A 22,652-nucleotide genomic window follows, 5' to 3' on the forward strand; every position below is an offset into this window, starting at 1 on the left:
GGAGAGAGCTGGCCACTGGGGATGGGACTGCAGATACTTGGGGCTTCTGTGTCAAGTGCCTCCTGTGTGACCTCAACACTGTGTCAGTAACCTAGGCTTAGTTCTTCCCATCTTGGGGGAATCCCATTAATTCCCGAATCTTGTTCTTGGATAGTCCCATGATAAGACCTATGTAAGTATTGAGATATATCAGTTTCTATATTTTTTTTCTTGCACTGTTTTTTTTTTTTTCTTTTTACCCTAATTTGTTTATTTGCACTTCAATTTAATGATGATGAGAGATAAGTGGTTCACATGCTTCCCAGCAGGCCTCTGTTATGCCAGTGCTCTAAGAGCTGCACTGGCCCCTTCTGTAGGTGTCTGCAACAGAGCTGAGCTCAGTTTTTCCAGGTAAGCAGAAAGAGCTGTACTGATCTCTTGAGTTCATTTGTGTTTTTTGAGAAGTCTGCATACCACTGACACTTCCCTGAACCTCCTCTTCTATGTTTTACAGGGGGAAAAATACCATACACTGATGCTCTTCCAGCCTCACAGGGGGGAGAGGCCTTGGGGAAGCCTCAGCAGCTGAGGCTGCAGAAGAGATGTGGGGGGACTGCTCAGAGGCATGGGCTTGGGGAGCCCCCACCTTGGTTAGGAAGGAGCAGCTGGGGAGGCAGCCCAGGGAGCTGATCTGCCTCCTTCCCTATGAAATGTCTCCCAGAGCAACGTTTCCCCAGAGGCACGGGAGCTGGAGTAGCCTTTGGAGGCAGCACCAGTGCTCCATAATTATGTTTAGAGTCTGAGGAGGCTCTTAGCTCCCTCCCTGGGATTGATGAGACAGCTGGGGGAAGCTGGAGAGGGGGTGCCTCTGAGTCTTACGTAGCAGATGAGAAGTCAGAGGGACGTCTGAGCTGTGGTGGCTGCAGCCGACTGCTATGAGCACTGTAATTTCGTGGGTCTGTTCCTTTTCCTTCAGTTTGGGCTAGAATTACCTGGAGTGATTGCAGGACAAGCTCTTTCTTCCCCAAGTGCAGCCTGCGGTTTCTGGCTGTGCTCTTGTGTTCTGGCTGTGCCGTGACAGAACTAATGGGTAGGGGTCTTCCTCCCTCTTTTGGCTCCAGTTCCCTCTTTGAAAGAGGCCTCTCTTTCACATTAGGAAATGTAGGCCCCCTGACCTGGGCCTTGCTGAGTGTTACAGGGTGCCTCTCCCTGTGGATTTGAAGATACCTGCAGAGAGCCTCTCTCCCTGGAGAGGAGGAGAGACCGAAGGGCTACAGCGCTTGGAGCAACACTTGACTGACCAGGTCAGCCTTGATTTGATTTTACATGGGTGATGTTGGTGGCTCTAGGTGAGCTGAGGTTAGTGTCCTCCTTTTATGTGTGGTTTTGTCTGGACCTCGAGAAGCTGCTTAGCTGCAGAGTCCTGTTCCAGCTCTGGCTGAGTTTTCCACTGCCAGGGCTCAGCTCTTGGCAGCCAAGCCTACTGTCATGGTTTAACCCCAACCAGCAACTAAGCACCACGCAGCCGCTCACTCACTCCCCCCCATCCAGTGGGATGGGGGAGAAAATGGGGAAAAAAAATAAAACTCCTGGGTTGAGATAAGAACAGTTTAATAGAACAGAAAAGAAGAAACTAATAATGATAATGATAACACTAATAAAATGACAACAGCAATAATGAAAGGATTGGAATGTACAAATGATGCGCAGGGCAATAGCTCACCACCTGCCGACCGACACCCCGCCAGTCCCCGAGCGGCGATTCCCTGCCCCTCCCTTTCTGGTTCCTATACTAGATGGGACATCACATGGTATGGAATACACTGTTGACAAGTTTGGGTCAGGTGCCCTGGTTGTGTCCTGTGCCAACTTCTTGTGCCCCTCCAGCTTTCTCTCTGGCTGGGCATGAAAAGCTGAAAAATCCTTGACTATAGTCTAAACACTACTGAGCAACAACTGACAACATCAGTGTTATCAACATTCTTCGCATACTGAACTCAAAACACAGCACTGAACCAGCTACTAGGAAGACAGTTAGCTCTATCCCTGCTGAAAACAGGACACCTGCCTTGGTGCCGGCTGCTTTTAAGCGGATGCTTTACCCACTCCCAATTTCATAAAGTGGAAAAGATTTTCAGTGCAGTGCTGTTGGACCTAGAGAGCTGTTCCCCGTCTTACAAAATCACCCAGCTCTCTGGGAAGAGCAGAGCTTCACAGCACCCACGGGTGAGATGTGGCCTTGATGTTGGGCTTGGAGGATGTCTGTGTATTTGGAGGTCTTTGAGGAGGATGGCAGCCTGGTCTCAACATTTTGTTCTCCTTGATGGTGGCATTTGGGGGAGGATGGGCAGTGGGAGTATTTTCCATGCGTGACATCGAACAGGCCTCTGTGGTGCAGAAGCCAATTGCCAAGAGTTTTTTTTCCCTGTTTCACTAGCTGAACATGTGTCACATTGTACTGCTTGAACCTGGATTTCTGTTTTCATTTTAGGGCTGGGTGGCAAGTTTTACTAAACCGAGAACAATCCCAAATTCGCTGCTTCCAAGCACAACAGGCCTGAGCCCATATTTCAGTATGGGCTGTCTGTCAGTTCGCACCTTTTTTTATAGGTTGTCAAACATTTATGCTCAGGTAAGAAAACAGTCAAACCTAGCGCTCTCACGTGTCTGGTGTGGGATTTAACAAGGCTGGGATTTAACACTCGGATCATCTTGGTAGAGACCTAGTGCATCACAAAAATGCTACTTTGCTAATGCCTTCTCACTGTGTCCTATGAAATCTGTGAAGTGGCTTTATATGTTGTGTGAAACACCTGTGACTATATACAGCTTTTCCCCATTAAGTTTTAGAAATATGAGAAACAGGGAGCAATGAGACCTGGAAGCAGCAGGGAAGCCCAGGAAAACCCTCCTAAAATTCAAGGAGTTCAAGACATCTGCATGATGTTTAAGTGAAGTTTTTGATCTGTTTAGCCTGTTCAAGGAGTTTTGTTTTTAGAAAGCATCTGTTTACATCTTAGACACATTTTAACTATAGCATAAACCAAACCCAACTTCTGAAAACTTGTTTGATTATTAAGAAAAAGTATGGTTGAAACCAACCCAAGAAACCCTGAACCTCCTTCTTAAGAGTATCTCTTGAGACATGGCTGAGGCATCTGAATTCGGCTAGCCAAGCAGTTAATATGTTAATAAATGCATGTTTAGTTTAAGAAATCCCAGTGTGACAGCATTTTGGAAGGTAGATAGAGAATGTTTGAGGTAACACTGAGGTCTAACAGAGTTCAGCTTTGCTTTTGGGCATATAGCATTGCTCCAGATCTTTGATTTCTTTAGCTTTCATGGTAAAGTGCCATGAAGCCAGTAGTGTAGTTAGATTAATCTTCATTTTATGGGCCTGACAGTCACAAACTGAGTGAGACTGCAATGGTGTATATGAACCAAAGCTTTCACCTCCTCTGTCTTTTGCAGGCCAAGCATCACTCTCTGCCCCCGGTGTCGCTTCAAGGGCAGCTTCTGTGGAGGGAATTCTTCTATACGGTGGCATCAGCAACACCAAATTTCACCAAAATGGCTGGGAACCCCATCTGCCTTCAGATCAGTTGGTATGAGGATGCGGAGCGGCTCCACAAATGGAAAACGGTAACAAGATGCATTGCCACAACTGCTGTGTTTCAGTTTAGTTTTTCTATTGCCTTGGGATTGGTCCCTGCTGGCTATTTGAGGTGGGGCTTACAGCAGTGTGTAGGGCAGAAGTGTAATGAAACTGTCAGTGGGAGGGCTGATGTTTCTTTTCTGCTGCAGGCACAGACAGGGTTCCCATGGATCGATGCGATTATGACCCAGCTGCGCCAGGAAGGCTGGATCCATCATCTTGCTCGGCACGCTGTTGCCTGCTTCCTGACACGGGGGGACCTTTGGATAAGCTGGGAAGAGGGCATGAAGGTTCACTTCTGGGTTTTTGTTTTCTTGGCTCTGAGAAACCTTGAGAAACCCCTACAAAACGTGAGCCTGGCAGTGGGAGGTGGTACTGTAGAGCAGTGCTTCATTACTGAGCCTTGCTAGAAATCTCATGGTCTCTCACTCAACTCTGAGCCCTGCTGCACTGAGTGCAGCAGTGAGAGGTCATTCCCATCCCCAAGGCCTGATGATTTTTGGATGATGAGGATATTGGAGACCTGCTCAGTCTACAGCAGGCCTCAAAGCCAGACATTTGGGCTTTGGGTTGCCCTGTCTTCCTTCTGGCAAACTGTCTTGCTGGAGAGCCTTCCCTGTGTGCCCTGTGAGAAGGGTAGCCCAGACCAGCACAGTGCTGTGCTTTTAGCTGCAAGCTTCACCTTTCATCTCCCAGCCTGTTTTTGTTTATTTTTTGCAACTTAACCATTTCAGGGGTGTTTCTCTCTTTCTCTTCCCATCCCTGAAGTGCAGGTGTTCGAAGAGCTGCTGTTAGATGCTGACTACAGCATCAACGCAGGGAACTGGATGTGGCTGTCGGCCAGCGCATTCTTCCACCAGTACACGCGGATCTTTTGCCCCATCCGCTTTGGGAAGCGCACAGACCCTGAGGGACAGTACATTCGGTAGGGCGATGCACAGCATGGCACTGTCTGCTCCGTTAGAGCTTCCCTGGCTCCTCTTACAGCAGGAGCTGATGAACTCAGTCTGTTTGAAATGCATACACCTGTGAAACAGGGGTCATAGCAATGATTTTATTTAACACATAAGGAAACTGAGGCACAGAGAAGCAGAGAGACATACCCATGGTTGCATAGGTGGTGACTGAGCAGGGCATTGTATTGCTTTGTGAGCACTTGTTGGCTCCAGCACTGTGTTTGATCACCTGGCTGACTCCTCTTTCTAAAGGACTTGAGTAAAACTTCTCACAGATCCCCCTGCTCCAGGCTGTGCTGTGTTTCCTGGTTTTGTAGGTGGTCTGATTAATTTCAGACACTTATGTTTTATTTTCCGCTCTGAGTGGGTCCTCTTTGCTTCAGAGTCTTAGTTTCCTTATCTCTCGATAAGGTACTGATGGGCTTTCTCGTAAGCAGTGGGTGATTTTACCACTGATTGTGGTAGGAGCAGACTGTGTTGATGTTGAGCAAATAACCATTTCCCCACATCTCCTCTTCCTCACATCCTGTCTAGCTTTGGGTATTGTCAAGGGGAAGCCTGTGCTGACATACCTGACAGAGTGGGACAGAGAATTACTTTCCCATACTGTAAGAATTTTTTAGATTTTTTTTAATGAGTTTGGTTTTGAAATTTATTGAAGTTGAGGATGAAATGTCAGTGAAAATGTTAAAAACCAAAATATTTTGGATGAACTAAAAACTGAAGGAATATTTTAATCAACCCATTTATTGTATGTTGTAAAATTAACTTTTGGAAGGTATCACCCTATTGAGGTTTCAGAGCATAAAACCAGTTCTTTTGTGCAAAATTAATCAGAACTTTCCCATGGATTGTAGTATCAATATGATCACCAAGAACTAATATGGCATAGGTTGGTTTACACTTCTCTTAAATGCATGAATGTTTGTGTGCAGGATTATAAAACCCCTGTTTTTCCTGTTTTATAGGAAATACTTGCCTATACTAAAGAACTTTCCCTCCAAGTACATCTACGAGCCCTGGACAGCAACTGAAGAGGAGCAGAAGCAAGCAGGGTGTATCATAGGTAATTAATTCAAATACTTTGCTAAGGATTTTGCTGCTGCTAACTGTCCAAAATAATTACATGCGTGCGATGGAAGCATCACACTTCCAACACAAGTCATGCCTTTGTCTTCTGAAAGTGGATTAATTCAGCAGTCTACCTTCTGTCAATTCTCCTTTAAAGTTTTTTACTGGAGTCTAATTTCAAAGTACATATTTTTGCCTCAACTTCATGTCCTAAAACTATTGGATCACTCTGAGCTGTTGCTTTTGTATTTTTCTGTCTGGGATGCTTGGCTGTCTTTAAATAGTACCTGAACATCTTGTGCTTTTATGCTTGCTCTAATGCATCTTTGAAGTCTCTTAAAAGCTTATGTCTAAATGGGAACTCTTACACTTTGATGGAGAGAAATAGGCACTTCTGAAGAGTGGGTCATTTGGTCATTCTTAGCTGCCATTTATTTTAAGAAAAGCTGCAAGCATTTGCCCTGGTGCAAATCCAGTGAAACATCCTTGATTAGCTCTGTAAAGGCTGCTGTCTCCATGTTGCACCAGGTCAAGATTACCCCTTCCCAATGGTGAACCACAAGGAAGCCAGCGACCACAACCTGCAGCTGATGAAACAGGTCAGAGAGGAACAGTACAGAACAGCCCAGCTCACGAGAGGTAAGAGGTGCTGCAGCACTGGATGTTCAGTGTACTGTGTTGCAGAGGCTGTCACCAGCTTTAGTGGTTGATTTTGTGCTGATTTCCAGGATGCCTTTCCTCTCGATTACCAACACCATGTGCTGCTCTTCTAGTAACTGTTAAAATGGGAAACCAGAGGTTGAGCAGTGTTCCTTTCCTTCTGGCTGCTCTTGCAGGATGGGAACTTGCTTGTGCCTGCTGGAGGAATGCCTTCCCAAAAGCAAACCTTCTCTACCTTCCGTAGGTCTGCACAAATGGACTCCCCAGCCCCCAGGTTTGTGAGGTCTATCTCCAAGGTGCAGAAACCTCTGCAACTCTGCCCACGCCTCTTGCGAACCAGAACATCGTTTGTCCTTTTTACCATAATCTACCCTGCCCTGTAGCAGGAATTATTTGAGATTCCCACTGACCGCTAATGAGCAGAAAGCCCTTGAGAGCTGAACTGCTTGAAGAAATTTACCTTTTGACCTTTTTTTCTAAGTAGGTTAAGCATATGCATAACAAACCAGTAGTTACGAGGTAAGACTGGAACACTCAGACTTTGGGGGAGCTTGAATTCATTAGGTATTTTCAATCACACTTCAATATAAGTTTCACTTATATGGCACCTGTGCTCTTAAAATTGAAATTCTAGGGCCTGTGATGAGCTCTTAGCCTCAGAGGAATCCTCTGCGGGAAGGAAAGTGAAGCAACACTTTTGTATTTAAGAATATGCCATAGCAGCCTCTGTATATATTATAGAAATCCAACATGCAGCAGCTGAGGGGAGTCTTAAGTACTCTTGCCCCAATTGCTGTGGACAGAAGGAATTAATTGTTCCCAATCCTGTGCGTACTAATGTATCCAGGAGGTTGCATCTTGTATCTTCCAGATATAACCAATATATGTTGACAGTTCTCCCACAAACCCTGCGGTATAGGGGAGTAAATGTTGTTGTGATTGCTCTTGGGAGATAGGGAAAGCCAAAGTCCCTTATTCTAGGGGACCAGAGTCCCCTATTCCCAGTGTTGTTCTTGTTGGATGTAAACAGAAGCATTTTCTGCCATGCTTTGTAACTTTGCTTGCTACTGTCATTGCGGGCTGTTGCACTGAAGTCGGAGAAGGACTTGCAAACTTTAATTCTTCTTTCCTTCTTGCCATAGATGATACAGATGACCCAATGGAAATGAAGGTAAAGCGTGACCACCCTGAAGAAAATGTATCAAAAGGAAAAGTCACCAGGATGACAGAACAAACCAAGATCCCATCAGGGATGACTCATTGGGAACCAAAAAATGGCAAAAGGGGAGAGCCAGAGGCCAGCTGAACTGGACAAACTGTACACAGTGCTTTGCCCCGCAAATGGTGCCTCTTATTGCGAACTGACCTCCAAGAAAAGTGTCGTATCTTGAATGTATTTGTTAGTGTAGTTATTTTGAATGAAATTGTGTGTCCGTGAGTGGCTTACAAGCCACTTGTTGCAGCTGTTGGGTAAATTCAAGTGGTGACTGGTTGGCTGGTTTTGGCTGGGATAGAGTTAATTTTCTTCACAGTAGCTAGTATGGGGCTATGTTTTGGATTTGTGCTGAAAACAGTGTTGATAACACAGGGATGTTTTTGTTACTGCTGAGCAGTGTTTACACACAGTCAAGGTCTTTTCTGCTTCTCACACTGCCAGAGTGTAGGCTGGTGGTGCACAAGAAGTTGGGAGGAGGCACAGCCAGGACAGCTGACCCCAGCTGACCAAAGGGATGTTCCAGACCATATCACGTCATGTGCAGCCTATAAAGCTGGGGGAAGAAGGAGGAAGGGGGAACGTTTGGAGTGATGGCGTTTGTCTTCCCAAGTCACTGTTACGCATGTGGAGCCCTGCTTTCCTGGAGATGGCTGAACCTGCCTGCTGATGGGAAGTAGCGAATGAATTCCTTGTTCGCTTTGCTTGCGTGCGCAGCTTTTGCTTTACCTATTAAACTGTCTTTATCTCAGCCCACAGGTTTTCTTACTTTTTTACCCTTCTGCTTCTCTCCCCCATCCCACTGTGAGGGGGGTGAGTGAGAGGCTGCGTGGTGCTTAGTTGCCGGCTGGCATTAAACCATGACAGTCCTTTTTGGTGCCCAAATGGGGCTCGAAGGGTTGGAGATAACAACAGATTTGATTGGAATGGGCTAGATCAGATTTATAGCTTTTATTGCTGTTTAGGTTTTAATTGGCAGGCTCCTGTGCTTGCATGGGGCTTGCTTGTCTCGCTGTCTATTAGAGTCTAGCGCTCATTAGTGGCTGCTTTTTGCTTTCGCTGTTTGCTGTACTGCTTATCAACTTACTCTGCTGTGCCTGGGAACATTTTGATAACAGCAATGGCAATGCACCTGGGCTGGCAGACGGCCAGGGCATCGCTGCTGTTTCTGTGCTGCTGTAGCAGACAGGCTGGAACTCCAGTGTGAACTCAGGTTGAAGGGACTGTGACCTGTGGATGAGTCCACATGGGAGCAGGACACCCCGAAGCATCTGTGACCGTGGATAAGTCCGTACCTGAGCATGTATATCTTGGAGTGGCTGTGTCTGTGGTTATGTCTATGCCACAGCAGGTATACCTCTGAAGGCATTGTGGCCCAAGGATAAGTCCATGCTAGAGAAGGTACACCTCAAAGCATCTGTGGCTGTGGGTAAGTCCACACTGCAGCAGGTACACCTTGAAGCATCCATGGCTGTTCACGAGGTCATGCTGGAGCACCTCAAAGCACATGGCCATGGATAAGCCCATGACAGAACAGGTACACCCCTGGAGGGACCGCAGCCATGGGTAAGGCCGTGTTGGAGCAGGTTTACTTCTGAAGGTACTGTGGCTGTGCATAAGGCCATGCTGGAGCAGGTATATCTCTGAAGGCATTGTTGCCCATGGATAAGGCCACGCTAGAACAGATGCACCTCAAAGTGACTGTGGATAAGTCTACGCCACAGCAGGTATACCTCTGGAGAGGCTGTGGCCCATAGATAAGGGTCCACCTGGAGCAGGTACATGCCTAAAGGACTGCTGTCTGTGGATAAGTCTAAGCTGGAGCAGGGGCAAGGGGAGGAGTTTGTTGCAATGTTAAACCCTATGGTCTGGTCCAAAGGGACCAAGGGTGGAGATTTTAATAGAAATACATTTAAATTGTTGTAACCTGGGATCTGAGTTGCATGTTAGGGGAATTACTATAGCAGGAACCACCTGAAACAATGGAGGACAAGCCTTACAAGAAGCAGTGCAAGTGCAGCAGTGACCTGACCTGAGCTGGCTTTGGTGCCCAGTAATTTCATGCAACACAGCACCCCTCCTGCCCTTAGTGACCACCATAAGAGATGGAGCCCAAAGTCATGGACTAAATGAACTCAGTGGATATTTATGGACATTTTACAGACATTTCACAGGGGTGGTCCATAGACTAAGGGAATGATATCTGTGTTATTGTATCAAAGGATGGGATGGGTGGTGGTGGGTAATGAGAATGTATTGGATAGCGTGAGACCTGAGCATGATGTAAATGGTATGGAATAAGGGGTGGAGAATGTGCTAGTTTTGGCTGGGATAGAGTTAATTTTCTTCGCAGTAGCTGGTATGGGGCTATGTTTTGGACTTGTGTTGAAAACAGTGTTGATAATACAGGGCTGTTTTCGCTACTGCTGAGCAGTGCTTACACACAGTCAAGGTCTTCTCTGCTTCTCACATTGCGAGAGTGTAGGCTGGGGGTGCATAGGAAGCTGGGAGGAGGCACAGCCAGGACAGCTGACCCCAACTGACCAAAGGGGTGTTCCAGACCATATCACGTCATGCTCAGCATATAGAGCTGGGGGAAGAAGGGGGAAGGGAGAACGTTCGGAATGATGATGTTTTATCTTCCCAAGTCACCGTTACGCGTGGTGGAGCCCTGCTTTCCTGGAGATGGCTGAACCTGCCTGCTGTTGGGAAGTAGTGAATGAATTCCTTGTTTTGCTTTACTTGCATGTGCAGCTTTTGCTTTACCTATTAAACTGTCTTTATCTCAGCCCACAGGTTTTCTCACTTTTACCCTTCTGCTTCTTCCCCCCATCCCACTGTGAGGAAGCAGCTGCATGGTGCTTAGTTGCCGGCTGGCGTTAAACCATGACACTGTTTTTGATAGAACATGTTGCTATAGCATTGTACAAATCCACTTCATGTTCATGCATCTGTATAAATAAGGATAAATACTAGTCTTTCCAACATGCCAGATAAGTATCAGTTGAAGAATATATGCACATTAATGTGTTCACACATTAGTGTTAAATGCATGATTTACCTGTCTTGTAGAGACAGAGGCTTAGGGGTTTTCAGATACGGTTTTTAAGTTCACAGTTTGTGCTTGCAGTCGCCAGTTTGGGGAGGTACAGCAGAATGCAGCCTGTTGTAAGGTTGAGTGTATGACTTGAATGGGACTTCTTACGCATTTTAAGGGCAATGTTGCAAAAATCTCACACTGAGTTAGGGTTGATGTACAACTTCCTTCACTGTAACTCTCCTTGTTGGCTAATCCCTCTAGAACTGTAGGGTGGATATTATTTCTATCATGTACCACACGTAAAAATTTACCCTTCTGTTGCAATGTCTCGTTGTGAAGTTTCACAAGGCTGGATTAGTCAATTATCTTTGTTACGGTTGGGGTTTTGGTGGGGGTGGGGGAGTGGAGTGGGTTTTTAATCACTGTAGGTACTATTTTTGGTTTTAAAGGAAATAAAAATGATTTTTGACATGAAAAATGTAAGGTCTCTAGAGTAATCTGTTACCACAATCGGCATCCATCGGTCCTCTGTGGAAACCTGGCTGCGTGACAACTCCAGCAGGAATCCAGTGCACCCAAACTCCTTCCCTTTGAAGGCATCTGTGGACCTAGTACAGAAGCAGCACAGGACCCATGTGCACCAGGAGGAGGCCAAACACTGCTCCTAGCTGCATCTTCCAATGCTGCTGGTGACCTGCAGGACCTGTCAGGGAAGTGCACAATGGCAGCAGAGCGGTGTTGCCTTCTGCTTCTACAGTAAATACAAAAGCTGCAAGGAGTGTCAGACTAATCTGAGAGGCTTGTCATACCCTCCTGCTGCACCAAGCCCGCATCGAGCTCCTGGAGGTGCTGATGTTAGTCAACATTTTAGCTCTTCAGCAAACCTAATGACTTGCAAGGATGACCAGAATGAAAGGCAGTTACTGAACCCTTGATGAGAGGGAAAAGGCCAATGCAGTGCTTGTTGCTTTGGGGAAGATGACTACTGCTCTGAAACCTCCTGGCATCCACCATCTTTTTAATTGGGTTCCTTCCTGTGCTCAAAGGGATTTATTGCATCCGGGTCTGCAGTGCTGTAGCCCAGTGCAGGTGGCCACAGGAATGCGGAGCTGGTTCTTGCCTCATGTTTTAAGGCATAGTTGTTGCCTTCAAACCTTAAATGGGTTGCTCTTCGGTTACCTAAAACATCTCTACCTTGGAGTGCTTTGTGTCACCTAAGCTTCATTGTGAGCCCTAGGAACTGCCTAATACAGCAGAAGATGGGACCATCAGCAGCTGTCGAATGTCTTTTGCTGTTCAGTATTGCCTCTAATGTGGTGCAGGAGATGACTTTCGATGCTCAATGGTCATGAATGTGCATGCAGCCAGAGTGGCATCCACCCTAGGAGGAGAGACTTTCAACTATGCAGGTGGCCCTGGTTAGCCATCAAAGGAGTAAGGAGGATCAAGGCCTCTTTGGGACTCCTTTTGTTGCAAAGCAGCTGCATGATCTGGTCTTTGGTTGGAAGGAATAGGGCTTGTGCCTGCTAAGGAGTTGAGGTAGGAGTAGGAGCAATGTTTGAGCAAGAAATGGCAAGGGCAATTGTACTGTGAGACAGCTGCTTCTGGCTGATAAAGTAGCAATGGAGAAGCTCCTGTGAAGCAGAAGGACTGAGGTCTAGTTTGTGACCTCATGGCAAAAAGACTTGCTCAGTAAAAATGAATTACTTAGAGTATCTGCACCTTCTTTTTCTCTGCTGTGGGGAACCTGACCTTGGAGGCAACAGTATTTGCATGTGGAATTGGTCAGATTTTGAGCCAATAAAATGCACCTGGCTTTCTGCTGATGCAGATCTCTGAGTTCTGGGGCATGGAGATGAGTGATGGTGTCTTTGCTGTGCATGCCTGGTGTGAGGCATAGCCACTCCAGCTTGGCAGTGGTAATATCTGAATTTAGCTCATCTTAAGTGCATTTACTACAGTAGGGAAAGATGTTTGATGAAGATTGATCTTGTTTGACCCCCCCCCCCCCCCCCCCCCCCAGCCACTCCTGCCCCTCCCTTGGCTCCATTACTTCTCTCCAACATGCAGAAAGCTTCTGTGTATGTCCAGGTGATATTTTTCCTCATTCTTCCTTCTTTATGAGGCTTGTCTTTTTAAGTTTACATTTTGGGGGTTGTGAGTTAGGGCTTTAGGTGTCTTTTCTGATCTTGTTTCCTTTGGTTTGTGTCACAGTTGACGGAAATAGGCACTTACTGTGCTGTGGTGAATCATGCCATAGGTAGGTGGCCAAATTAGGTCATCTGCTTCAGGGGGGGCTTTCCCAACCAGATGCAGAGTTTTCAGAGCTGCTTTAGCATTTTGACAACAGCGGAGTTGATAAGACAGCTTCCTTCCTTGCTGTTGAAGAAACCTCTGCTGCTAATAGTGTTCATCATCTCAACCAACTTAACTGGCTGGCTTGAAGGACTGAAATCACTAGCTAAAAACAGGAGTGGCTGTATAACCTTATCCTGGAGGACTCGCCCCTGGATGATGATGGGTGGGTGGGTCTTTGCCAGGAGTGACAGCAGAGGGCAGTTCCACACCTTACCTCAATAAGGTCATCTCCAAGGCATGGGGTCTGCTAGAGTGAACCTTGCCTAGGAAGTACTGTTGTGACTGACCCTGTTGGTCTTGTATTTTCAGTGCTGAAGCATTTGTGTTCCAACATCTTCACTTCAGTAGGCGCAAACAGTCCTAGTTGGCAGAGGACTATGCAGCAAAGAACCTTCAGGGAAATGTTTGATGCAAGCTTGGAGCTGACCCTGAACTTAGAGTCACCTGTCCATGCTTCATATGAATGATGCTTTTTGGAAGGAACTTATTCACTACAGTTTCACAGCATGCAGTGGGTCACAGCTTCAGCTAAGTGTGGCTGCAAGTTAAGGACTGAGTTTCTCTGTGTGCTGCCAGTCTGAACCTTCACAGGCTGGGGAGCGTGAAGAACAAGCTGCCTGTTCCCCAGATAACACTGTCTTGTTTTGGATGGATGTTTAGGAGAGAAATAGCTGGTTTCTGGACGGATTGGGTTTTTCTGGAGAACTAAGCTGTGCTTTCTCCAGCTTCTGCTGATGGGAGTAGTTATGGATATTAAACTTAGATATAAAATCTTATGAGTTTTTATAGCTAAAAAAATGTGGTGTCTGAGTTAAATCTAAATCCTTTCCCAGATCTAGAGTCCAAAAAATAGAAATCTGTATTCTAATGTCTTCCGTTATATTACACTGATAAGTGATATGTCACTTTAAAGAATAAGATTTAGAATTCAAAGTAGTTTACTTCTTGAGTTATTTTATTGGGTTCATTAGCAGGGACAATAGTTACCCTCCTATGTGTGGTAAACACTGGTGGGAGGCAGTGGAGTGCACACTCCAGGGTAGAAAACGTGACTTTTGTGCAAGATTTATTCCCCTCGTGCTCTGAATTGTCCTGTCAAAATTGTAACTTACCTCTCCTTTCTTACTCAGCTGTTTTTCTTTAATCCTGAAACTTTCTATACTTGCTCTCATTAGAAAATATTACTCTTTAAATTAATTGAGTTTTTTTATAAGCTGTTTGCCTGTTTTAAAACAACAAAGCAACCACTGGTTATAAATGTGATGCTAATAGATCCTCAAACAGCCCATTGGTGTTTCAAACTTTGGATGGGTTTTGAATTTTAATTCTTTGTGGCTTAGTTGTAATTGTACAAAGAAATATCTTTAACAAAATAAGTAATATTAGCTAGGATTTGGTGGTCCTCTAATAGAATTTCAAGCATTAATTTGTTTAATGTCTAGGAATCAGAATTGGAATGCAAAATTCTTGTGAACCCTCATGAAATCCTATTTTAATTAAAATAAGGTTTTACTATGTCTGATACCAAGTTTACTTTTTCAAGTTGTATAATTGGCAGTAAATTTAGGCAGTCTTACTACTTTATACTTGCAAATTTGCTTTACATGGTTGAAAATATTAATTTGGCATGCATCACCATAGAGGTGGAACCTACCCTTTGTAGGACATGTACACCTTTCATGACTCACCACTAAAAATTGCATTAAGAACTATAAAACAGTTTATAATTAATGTAGCATGGATTGAATAGGGAGCACATGGTAAACTCTAATTCAGCATCATTTAGTGCTGTCACAAGTGTTACAAAACTCCAGATTTATTAGGGCATCAGTTATGTTAGCTAAATTTGCCATCTTGTGATATCTCAGTGGCATCAAGTTTGACAAGAACAAGTGTTTACAATATCCACATGGACTGGCAGAAGATGTATCTGTCTGGCTGCTATTCTAATTGAAGTGTCAGACCAACAAGCCAAATAATCCTCTTGAAGAGGAGACTGGACTAGCATTTGATAAATAAACAGCTTGTCAGTTCTGCACACAAGTATCTGCTTTCATTAGACCTGTGGTGAACTCAAAGTAAAAAACAAATGATGCTGTACAAACAGGCAGGAAAAGGAGACAGTCAGTTGAACTGGTTTTCCCCAAAGACTGCATCAAAATTGATGTTCGTGTGAACTTTATATGTCTGGTTTGCAATTTAGAGGAAGCTGAGTTACATCTCTGTCACGACCCAGACTGGACAGACCAGGGAGTCGTGTTTAATTCAAAATCCCCTCGGGCTAAATTAAGGTGAAATGACACCAAACAATCAGCTAAAGATTTTATTCACGACAGAAGCAAACTGAACTGGGGGGGCATGGTAGTAGTTGGCAGGGTTTCTCACAACAGGAATTGGCATAACTACTTCTGTAAACCGTGTAACCCAGGGTAACCATATACATCAATTCAGGGAATAAGGAGATGCCTCCCGTTGAGTCACGAGGTTCAGAGCAGACCCCCTTGCTTTCTAGACTCCTCCTCAGAGAAGGGCCTCGGGGAGGTTGGATCTACTCTTAGTCTCAGACTTGGTCAATGGTTTATGGCTCGAAATGGATGAGGTGTAGGGATTGTGAAAAAGGAAAAGGAAAGAGAGAAGAAGACAGAGAGAGAAAAAGGAAGAGAGAAAGATTTCACTGGTCCTGGGTCCAGTGTTGGTTCAGTCAGCCAAGGGGTCCAGTTCCAGGGGGCTTGCGCGCCCAGGGCTTCAGTTTGTGACCTTTTATCGTCCTTGCCCCTCTTGCAGGCAGGCACCCAAACTTGTCAGGCTAATGACCAGTTTGTGAGCCTTTGGGCTTGGGGGTCGTTGGTGGAGTAACTTCTTCCCTGCAGATGCGGCCATTGTTTGATCTTTGTATCAGAACAGCTTATAAGAACAGGGAGCTACCCCTGTCCAGCACACCCTCCCCCTCCTGTTGCTGATGTCTGAGCTGATGGGCTTTTTATCTTGGTTCCTTGCTGTGCAGGGTTTGTCTTTAAGCAGAACTTGCCCCCCCCACAATGTTTGAGACATTAACTCTTCCAGTCTCTCACAATCTCACTCAACATATTTGAATTTAACATGAGGAAAAAGTTATGACTATGAAAAAACATTAGAGAAATTTTTAGTCTAGCTTATAAATGAAAAAGGCAAAGAACTACCTTGCCATTAACAGAGGCTGGAGTACTTTGCAAATTCAAAGGGAGCTTGAAAGGCTTGACAAGAATTGCCCAAATCTGAAGGAACCCAAATTTCCCAGAAGCCCAGCTGGCATCCTCTTGCAATAAAAACTGTACAGTAAATATTTCTTGGAAATGGTGATCCTGCTGTGGCAAGAATTGTACCGCAGAGAAAACAAGTGACTTGGATCAGCTCCCATCCAATTGAACAAAGTATCTGCAGGGCACTGAGGCTACTGGATTGATTGGTAAATTTTAAATCACTTTTCAGAGACTAGCTTCATTTGCTTTTAAAAAATGGAGTTAGTCCTAACACTGTGTGTCTTTGATATTTTCTAGATTAGAAGCCAGTTTCTGTCTAAATGTGTGATTTCAATGTACTGCCCAGAACATCACCATTCTGCTGTGAAATAGTAAAAATTTATACACAGAGATTTTACCTGGCTGGCCTGGCATAGATAATGTCTAGAACATGTCAGATGCAATATTTCTAATTCAGTCAGATGCCAAACCTCATTCATTAGGATATCCAGGTGGGAAGGGAGGGAAAGGAGGAGAAAAAGCTTTTGACCGGGTGGAGTGGTGACTTCTGGTGAACCCATTGGTGATTAGACATTCGCCAAACTCTTGTATGGGGACATACAGGCATGTAGGAATCACTGCAAGTAGCTTCAGGTGAAGTTCTGCTATTTGTATGGCATGGCAGGACAGGAAGAACCATGAGCTTTGCCCCTTCTTTGAGTCAGAATACATCCATCCCATTAAATATATTCAGATATGGGGGTATTTCCACTTCAGCTTGACTAGATGATGTAAGTTTGGGATCAATTTGGGTTACTTTCATTAGGGTAGAAAATCAACTTTATGGGTTAGCTGAATTTGCAGGACAGCACTTGTATTAATTATAAATTAATACAGAATTGTGCACCCATTGTTTCTCTAAACACACCAAGTTCCTCTTTAAATTTTACAAGCTGGCCACTGGAAAGATCTGTGTCCAAGACAACTTCTTTCTTTTCACTTTTTTTTTTTTTGTTTGTTTGGTGTTTTTTTGTTTTGTTTTGTTTTGTTTTGTTTTCCAGCTTCCAGCCTCCAGTGACTAGCATTGCTGATGAATTTGGAACTAGAAAATTTATTCTGTCTAGGTCATCTTCTTTGGTCTCCTGAAGTGATAGTTATTTCAGTGTCTCTGAGCAGTGAATAAACTACATCATCAGTATTGTAAAAAGCAAATCCCCCAATAGCATAAAGTTATTTCTTGCTTTTATTTCAATTATACAATACCTTATACAATTGTAACAATCATAGTTTATACTCTCAGGTCATCCTTCAGAAAATAGGAAGACTCAAAATTAACTTTTGAAGTGAAAAATCAGCTGTAATGATATGGCTTCTGGAGCTTTAAAGAAAATGAACTCAGTAAAGATTATAGGTCTTCTAGAAAAATTGGAAGAGATTCACAAGCACCAGCCATGGTATAAGCAAATCCTGTTCATGAGTTGCTGGCCAAGAAGTATACATGCGAGATGATACAGGCTCCCTTCTGGGCTGAAATGACGAGGTCTTTCTCCAGAAAATCTCCTGAAGCAGTTCAGGGGTTAGATCAGTGCAGGTCCTTCTCAGAGAGGTGATATGGATAGACTGTGACTGGTCATGGTGCCTCTGCCTGGCTTCACCTGCCAGAGCTATTCCAGAAAGTCTCTATCCTCAAGTGTCCCCATACCACATCTCTCCATGTAAGCACATCACTGCTTTCATGTATACAATCATGTCAGGTTGCAAAGTCAGTCTTATGTTATAAAGAAATAATAATTTTTAAAGATTATAATTTCTCAGGTCTATCAGGAATCATACAGATCAGAGATGGTCTAAACCTCTGTGGCGATGTGCCTTGAGCTATCCCAGGCAAGAGGGAGGGAAGAGAGGAGCATTTATTCATAATTAAAAAACCCAATATTACCACAAAGGTTACTTCTTTCATTTTCCAACCCCTTGGCAGGATGCTTGTATTGCTTTGGGAGTCAGTAAGTCAGAGAAGGGAACTTTCCATTCTGAGCTAAAGGTGATGCTGCTCATGATCATTCTAACAAAATAATAGAATAGTTTAAGTTGAACACCCAACCCTTCCTCAAAGCACATCCAACATCAAAGGCAGGCCAGGTTGTTCAGAGCTTTAGTAAGTTAAGTCTGGAATATTTCCTAGGAAAGAGATCCCATGATGTTTCTGGGCCCCCATACCTGTGCTTAGCCACCTATGTAGTAAAATATTTTTCTTCTATCCAGCCAGAATTTCCTTTGCTACAACTTGTGCCTCCTGCCCTTTCACTGCACCTCCAAGAAGAGTCTGGCTCTGTCTTCTCTACTGACCTTCAGTTAGGTGGCTGAAGACAGCCCTTAGGTCCCCCTTACCTTCTCTCCTCAAGGCTAAGCAAACCCAGGTTTCTCAGTCTCCCCTCATACATCATGTGCTCCAGCCCTGAACAAACTTTGTGGCTCTCCACTGGATTCTTGCCAGTTGGTTGATGTCTTTTTTGTACAGTAGGGTGAGGAAGACATGCAAAAGTGGATGCAGTGCTCCAGATGAGCCCTCACAAATGTGACTGTGGTGGGTTGACCATGGCTGACTGCCAGATGCCCACCAAGCTGCTCTCTCACTCCCCCTCCTCAACAGCATAGGGAGAGAAAAGAAGATGAAAAAGCTCATTAGTTGAGCTAAAGACAGGGAGATCACTTACTAATTAGTATCATGGGCAAAACACTTGACTTCAGGAAAAGTAATTTAGTTTATTGCAAATTAAAATAGATTTGGATGCTGAGAAACAAAGACAAGAATTAAACCACCATCTTCCCTTCACCCACCCTTTTTTCCCAGGCTTAACTTCACTTCTTCATCCCCAGATCCTCTACCTACCCTCTGCCCTGAGCAGCGCAGAGGTGATGGGGAATGGTGGGTTGTGGTCAGTCTGCAACAGCTCCTCTCTGCCATTCCTTCCTCCTCACACTTCTCTCCTGCTCCAGTGTGGGTCCTCCACAGGCTGTGGTTTCTTCAGGAAACATCCACCTGCTCCCACGTCAGGTCCTCCACCCCTGTAGCCCTCCTGCTACCACAATCTGGATGCCTACAGTAGTGCCAGGGGAAATTTTGCCTTCTGATTCACAAATCCAGACAGTTTTGACTCATTCTGTTGCTCAGGGTGGAGGGAAGTAATGGCAGATTATGGTCACAGAGCAAGAGGACAGAACACAAGAGGGTCTTTCAGTTCATTCCCAAAGAATTTTAAAATCAATAACAAGAACCTCTAAAGTAGTTTTTTAACATCTTCACTGATAATACGACATCAAGTACCATGTTCGGCAATGCTAGTGATTGTTAGCTTTTTGTCTGGGAGCCAGTGAAGCAGCTGAAGCATTGGGAAGATGGGATTTGGGCTGACATGAAGCAGGTTGTATTTCCTGCCACCGAGAGCTTTAGTCCATACCTGAGGGTTTTCTTAAAATCTGACTAAATGCAAAAGCCTAGCTATGAGGTCCTAAATTAGAGGTCAGCCTCCATCTCACCCAAGGTTTCTGCTGACCATTAACTCTAATGACCATTAACAGTAACTGTGACTGAGTTAATCTTGAAATGGGTGTCTAAAATAGATCAGAGGAACAAAACTTGAAAACAGTCCATTTTTCTAGACTGGCTATACAGGACAATTAGCAAATATGGACACCTACACTGCAGGTATCTGGAGAGGGATCAGATGAGTCACTCCTGGTTTTTTTTCATACTAGCCATACAAACTAAGTCCTCATCAAAGAGAGAACGAGGCTGTCAACATAGATGAAAGAAAATAGCTTTAGCAAGCTGTTCCTCCATACATGGAGAGGAGTCCAACATGTGCTCAAAGTTTCATGTCCCTTTGACAATTTGTGGTTGGTAAAAGCAAAAGTTTAACAAATGATTTTGAAAGTTTTCCCTTCCATGAAATACAAAGACTGACACTGCAAATCTTGGAGTCTGTATGAACTGATTTATAAGGAATTCTAGTCCTTCTAGTGGAAGGTGTCCCTGCCCATAGCAGGGGGGGTGGAACTAGATGATCTTTAAGGTCCCTTCCAACCCAAGCCATTCTATGATTCTATGACTTGTCATATAAAGTAATTTATGTGGCAGGATACTTCTAGAGAATTGAAGGGGAGATAGATGATAGACAAAAAAGGATGAGAGAGAAAAGTAAGTGCTGTGGGTAAGGAGAGGTGGAAAGGGGTGAAGGGATTGGTGGGTGGATGAAGGACTGAGAGCTAACCCAGTGTGGAAGTTTATTTGGATGAGATAATTAGATAAGCCAGGGTCTCATGTTGGAGAAAATGAAGCGGAAGTGAAAAGGCAGACAACATCTAGGAAGGCTGTGAGTGTAGGGGATGGATGTCAGTGAAAGTGTGAAGACTCACTAGCAGAAGGAGGTTAGAAAATTGCAGTAAGTAGAGGTCAGTGATGTAGCAGGCTGAAGAAGTCAGCTGAAGGGTTGCAGAGAAAGCATAGGTAGAGAAAGGTGACTGATGTCTTGTGGACTTTGGGAGCATGGTAAAGAGGGATGAACTGGGGGGAGAAAAGAAGACTCGGTGTGATGGGGTGATTTCACAGGGAAAGAGAGAAGGGGGGCACTGAGATCCAATGAAAACTGGAAAGTCACACTTGCCATGAGTGTGTATAATTCCTCCTTTGTAATGCTCTCCCAGATTTTAATGATTTGCATGTCAGGGATTTCCTGAGGCTGTTGTAGTTTGTTTGTTCAGGGATGCCTAATAGAGGTCTTGTCCAAATGCTTGTCTAGTCTCCCCTCAAACTATTTCTGGAGGCAGTTACATGTGGAGCCTATTCAATGGCAGAGGCAATAACTGAGGATGTCTGTTAATGGGATGGCTTGGAAGAAGCAGGTTTAGTATGAGTTAGAAGCCATTAGTTCAAGGCATTTAAAGAATATCAGAGCTAGCAGCAAGGAGATGTAAGCACAGAGGAACAAGCAGAGTTGCTTCCAGAGTGGTAACTGGGAATAAGAGATCCATGCACAGCAAAGCGATTCCAAGCAGAGAAAAGAGCACCAGATGTCAACTGGGTGGAGACGGCAGATGGAGCATGTGAGAAGGCTGACGGAAGCTTGGCCATTAGAGCCACAGAGTCCTATGCACAGTGCCACCTGTGGCAGGATGCATAAGTGGCACGGAATTGGTACCGCTATGAAAGCTTTGCTGCCACCATCGTGTCTGAAGTGGCAAGATGAGCTGCACGAGAAAGCCTACCTGAATGCTGTCCTGGGGGCAGCTACTTTGATGATCTTCCTGTGCCAAAGAAATTGGGGGGGAAACCACACTGGAGCCTGGACAACTCAGTTCTGCCTTCATGTGACTGTTCGCTCAACTCCTGCTCAGATTTTGGCTAACACAGCTCATGCTAAGGCTTGATGTATGCTGGGAGCAGTGCCATTAGGTCAAAGCAAGAGTGCTGTGTAGGCAGGCCAGGTGGCCAGAAAGAGCTAAAGGGCCATCATGCAACCATTATCACCTGCGGATTGCTGTCTCCTGCAGCCATCATCTTTTGTCTGGCAGTTTCCTCAGAATCTGCTCACTCATGGAAGCAGTAAGGACCAAACCTCCAAGCTGGAATATCAGCTTGCCCCAAAAGGTTTTGAAGCGGATCCAACACTAGCTGGACTGCTGAGGCTTTCATGCTTCCCAGTTTGATACAGGGGATGTCTACGCTGTGATGGAGGAGGAAGGATGAGCGGTCTCACTGTTGGCTATGTAACTGATTACTTTTTTTTGGCCCTTAAGTGCATGAATTAAGAGTTACGGGTTATGAAGTATGAAATCTTATGACTTGAGTGGTGAATAAGTGAATTCACAATATACAGTAGTCTGGGCAAAGGGGACTGAGCCCTCTTTGTTGTGTTCATTTGTTGTATTTCTTAATGAGCTCATGAAATAAAGTTTAAATCACAGAGTACGTTGTCCTGTAAATTTGAGAGACCCAAAAGGACTGTGACACTTCAGAAAATGTGTTGGAGCCCAGATCAATATGGAAGGTGAGACAGTAAGAGCATTTTTGCCCACAGCATGAGAGCTTATGTTCAGTTCTGTTTGGCATTTTAATTCATGATCTGGATGATGGGACAGAGTGTACCTCAGCAAGTTTGCAGGTGACGGAAAACTCTGATACACCAGAGGGTCATGCTGTGATCCAGAGGGACCTCGACAGGCTGGAGAAATAGGCCGACGGAGACCTCATAAAGTTCAACAAGGAAAAGAGGAAAGTCCTGCACCTGGGGACCCCACCCCCCCTTGCACCAATATGTACTGGGGGCCACCCACCTGGAAAGTAGCCTGGCAAAAAAGGACTTGAGGGTCCTAGTGAGCACCAGGTTGACCGTGAGCCAGCAACGTGCCCTTGCTGCACAGGAGAGTGGTATCCTGGCCTGCATTAGGTAAAGTATTGCCAGCAGGTTGAAGGAGGCGATCCTTTCCCTCAGCTCAGCACTGG

At 44.9% G+C, this 22,652-nt stretch overlaps 1 protein-coding gene across 11 annotated transcripts in view; it reads left to right on the top strand.

Moving 5' to 3' along the window:
* The window catches only part of LOC126052290 (cryptochrome-1-like), a 61,243-nt gene that overhangs the window by 5,272 nt on the left and 33,319 nt on the right, over window positions 1–22,652 (top strand). For 5 of the 11 annotated variants that reach the window (XM_049832768.1, XM_049832770.1, XM_049832771.1 and 2 more), the window contains exons 5-12: window positions 1,136–1,283; window positions 2,471–2,611; window positions 3,451–3,621; window positions 3,784–3,984; window positions 4,408–4,559; window positions 5,559–5,656; window positions 6,190–6,300; window positions 7,464–17,179. In XM_049832768.1, coding sequence (XP_049688725.1) covers window positions 1,136–1,283; window positions 2,471–2,611; window positions 3,451–3,621; window positions 3,784–3,984; window positions 4,408–4,559; window positions 5,559–5,656; window positions 6,190–6,300; window positions 7,464–7,627 — 1,186 coding nt within the window. In that variant the 3' untranslated portion in view covers window positions 7,628–17,179. Of the gene's footprint in view, window positions 1–1,135; window positions 1,284–2,470; window positions 2,612–3,450; window positions 3,622–3,783; window positions 3,985–4,407; window positions 4,560–5,558; window positions 5,657–6,189; window positions 6,301–6,565; window positions 6,841–7,463; window positions 17,180–22,652 lie in introns of those variants that run through there. The other 6 variants (XM_049832774.1, XM_049832776.1, XR_007510000.1 and 3 more) reach the window with 5 other exon arrangements.

The sequence above is a fragment of the Accipiter gentilis genome, chromosome 29 (assembly GCF_929443795.1).
Source record: "Accipiter gentilis chromosome 29, bAccGen1.1, whole genome shotgun sequence".
Classification (NCBI taxonomy): domain Eukaryota; kingdom Metazoa; phylum Chordata; class Aves; order Accipitriformes; family Accipitridae; genus Astur; species Astur gentilis.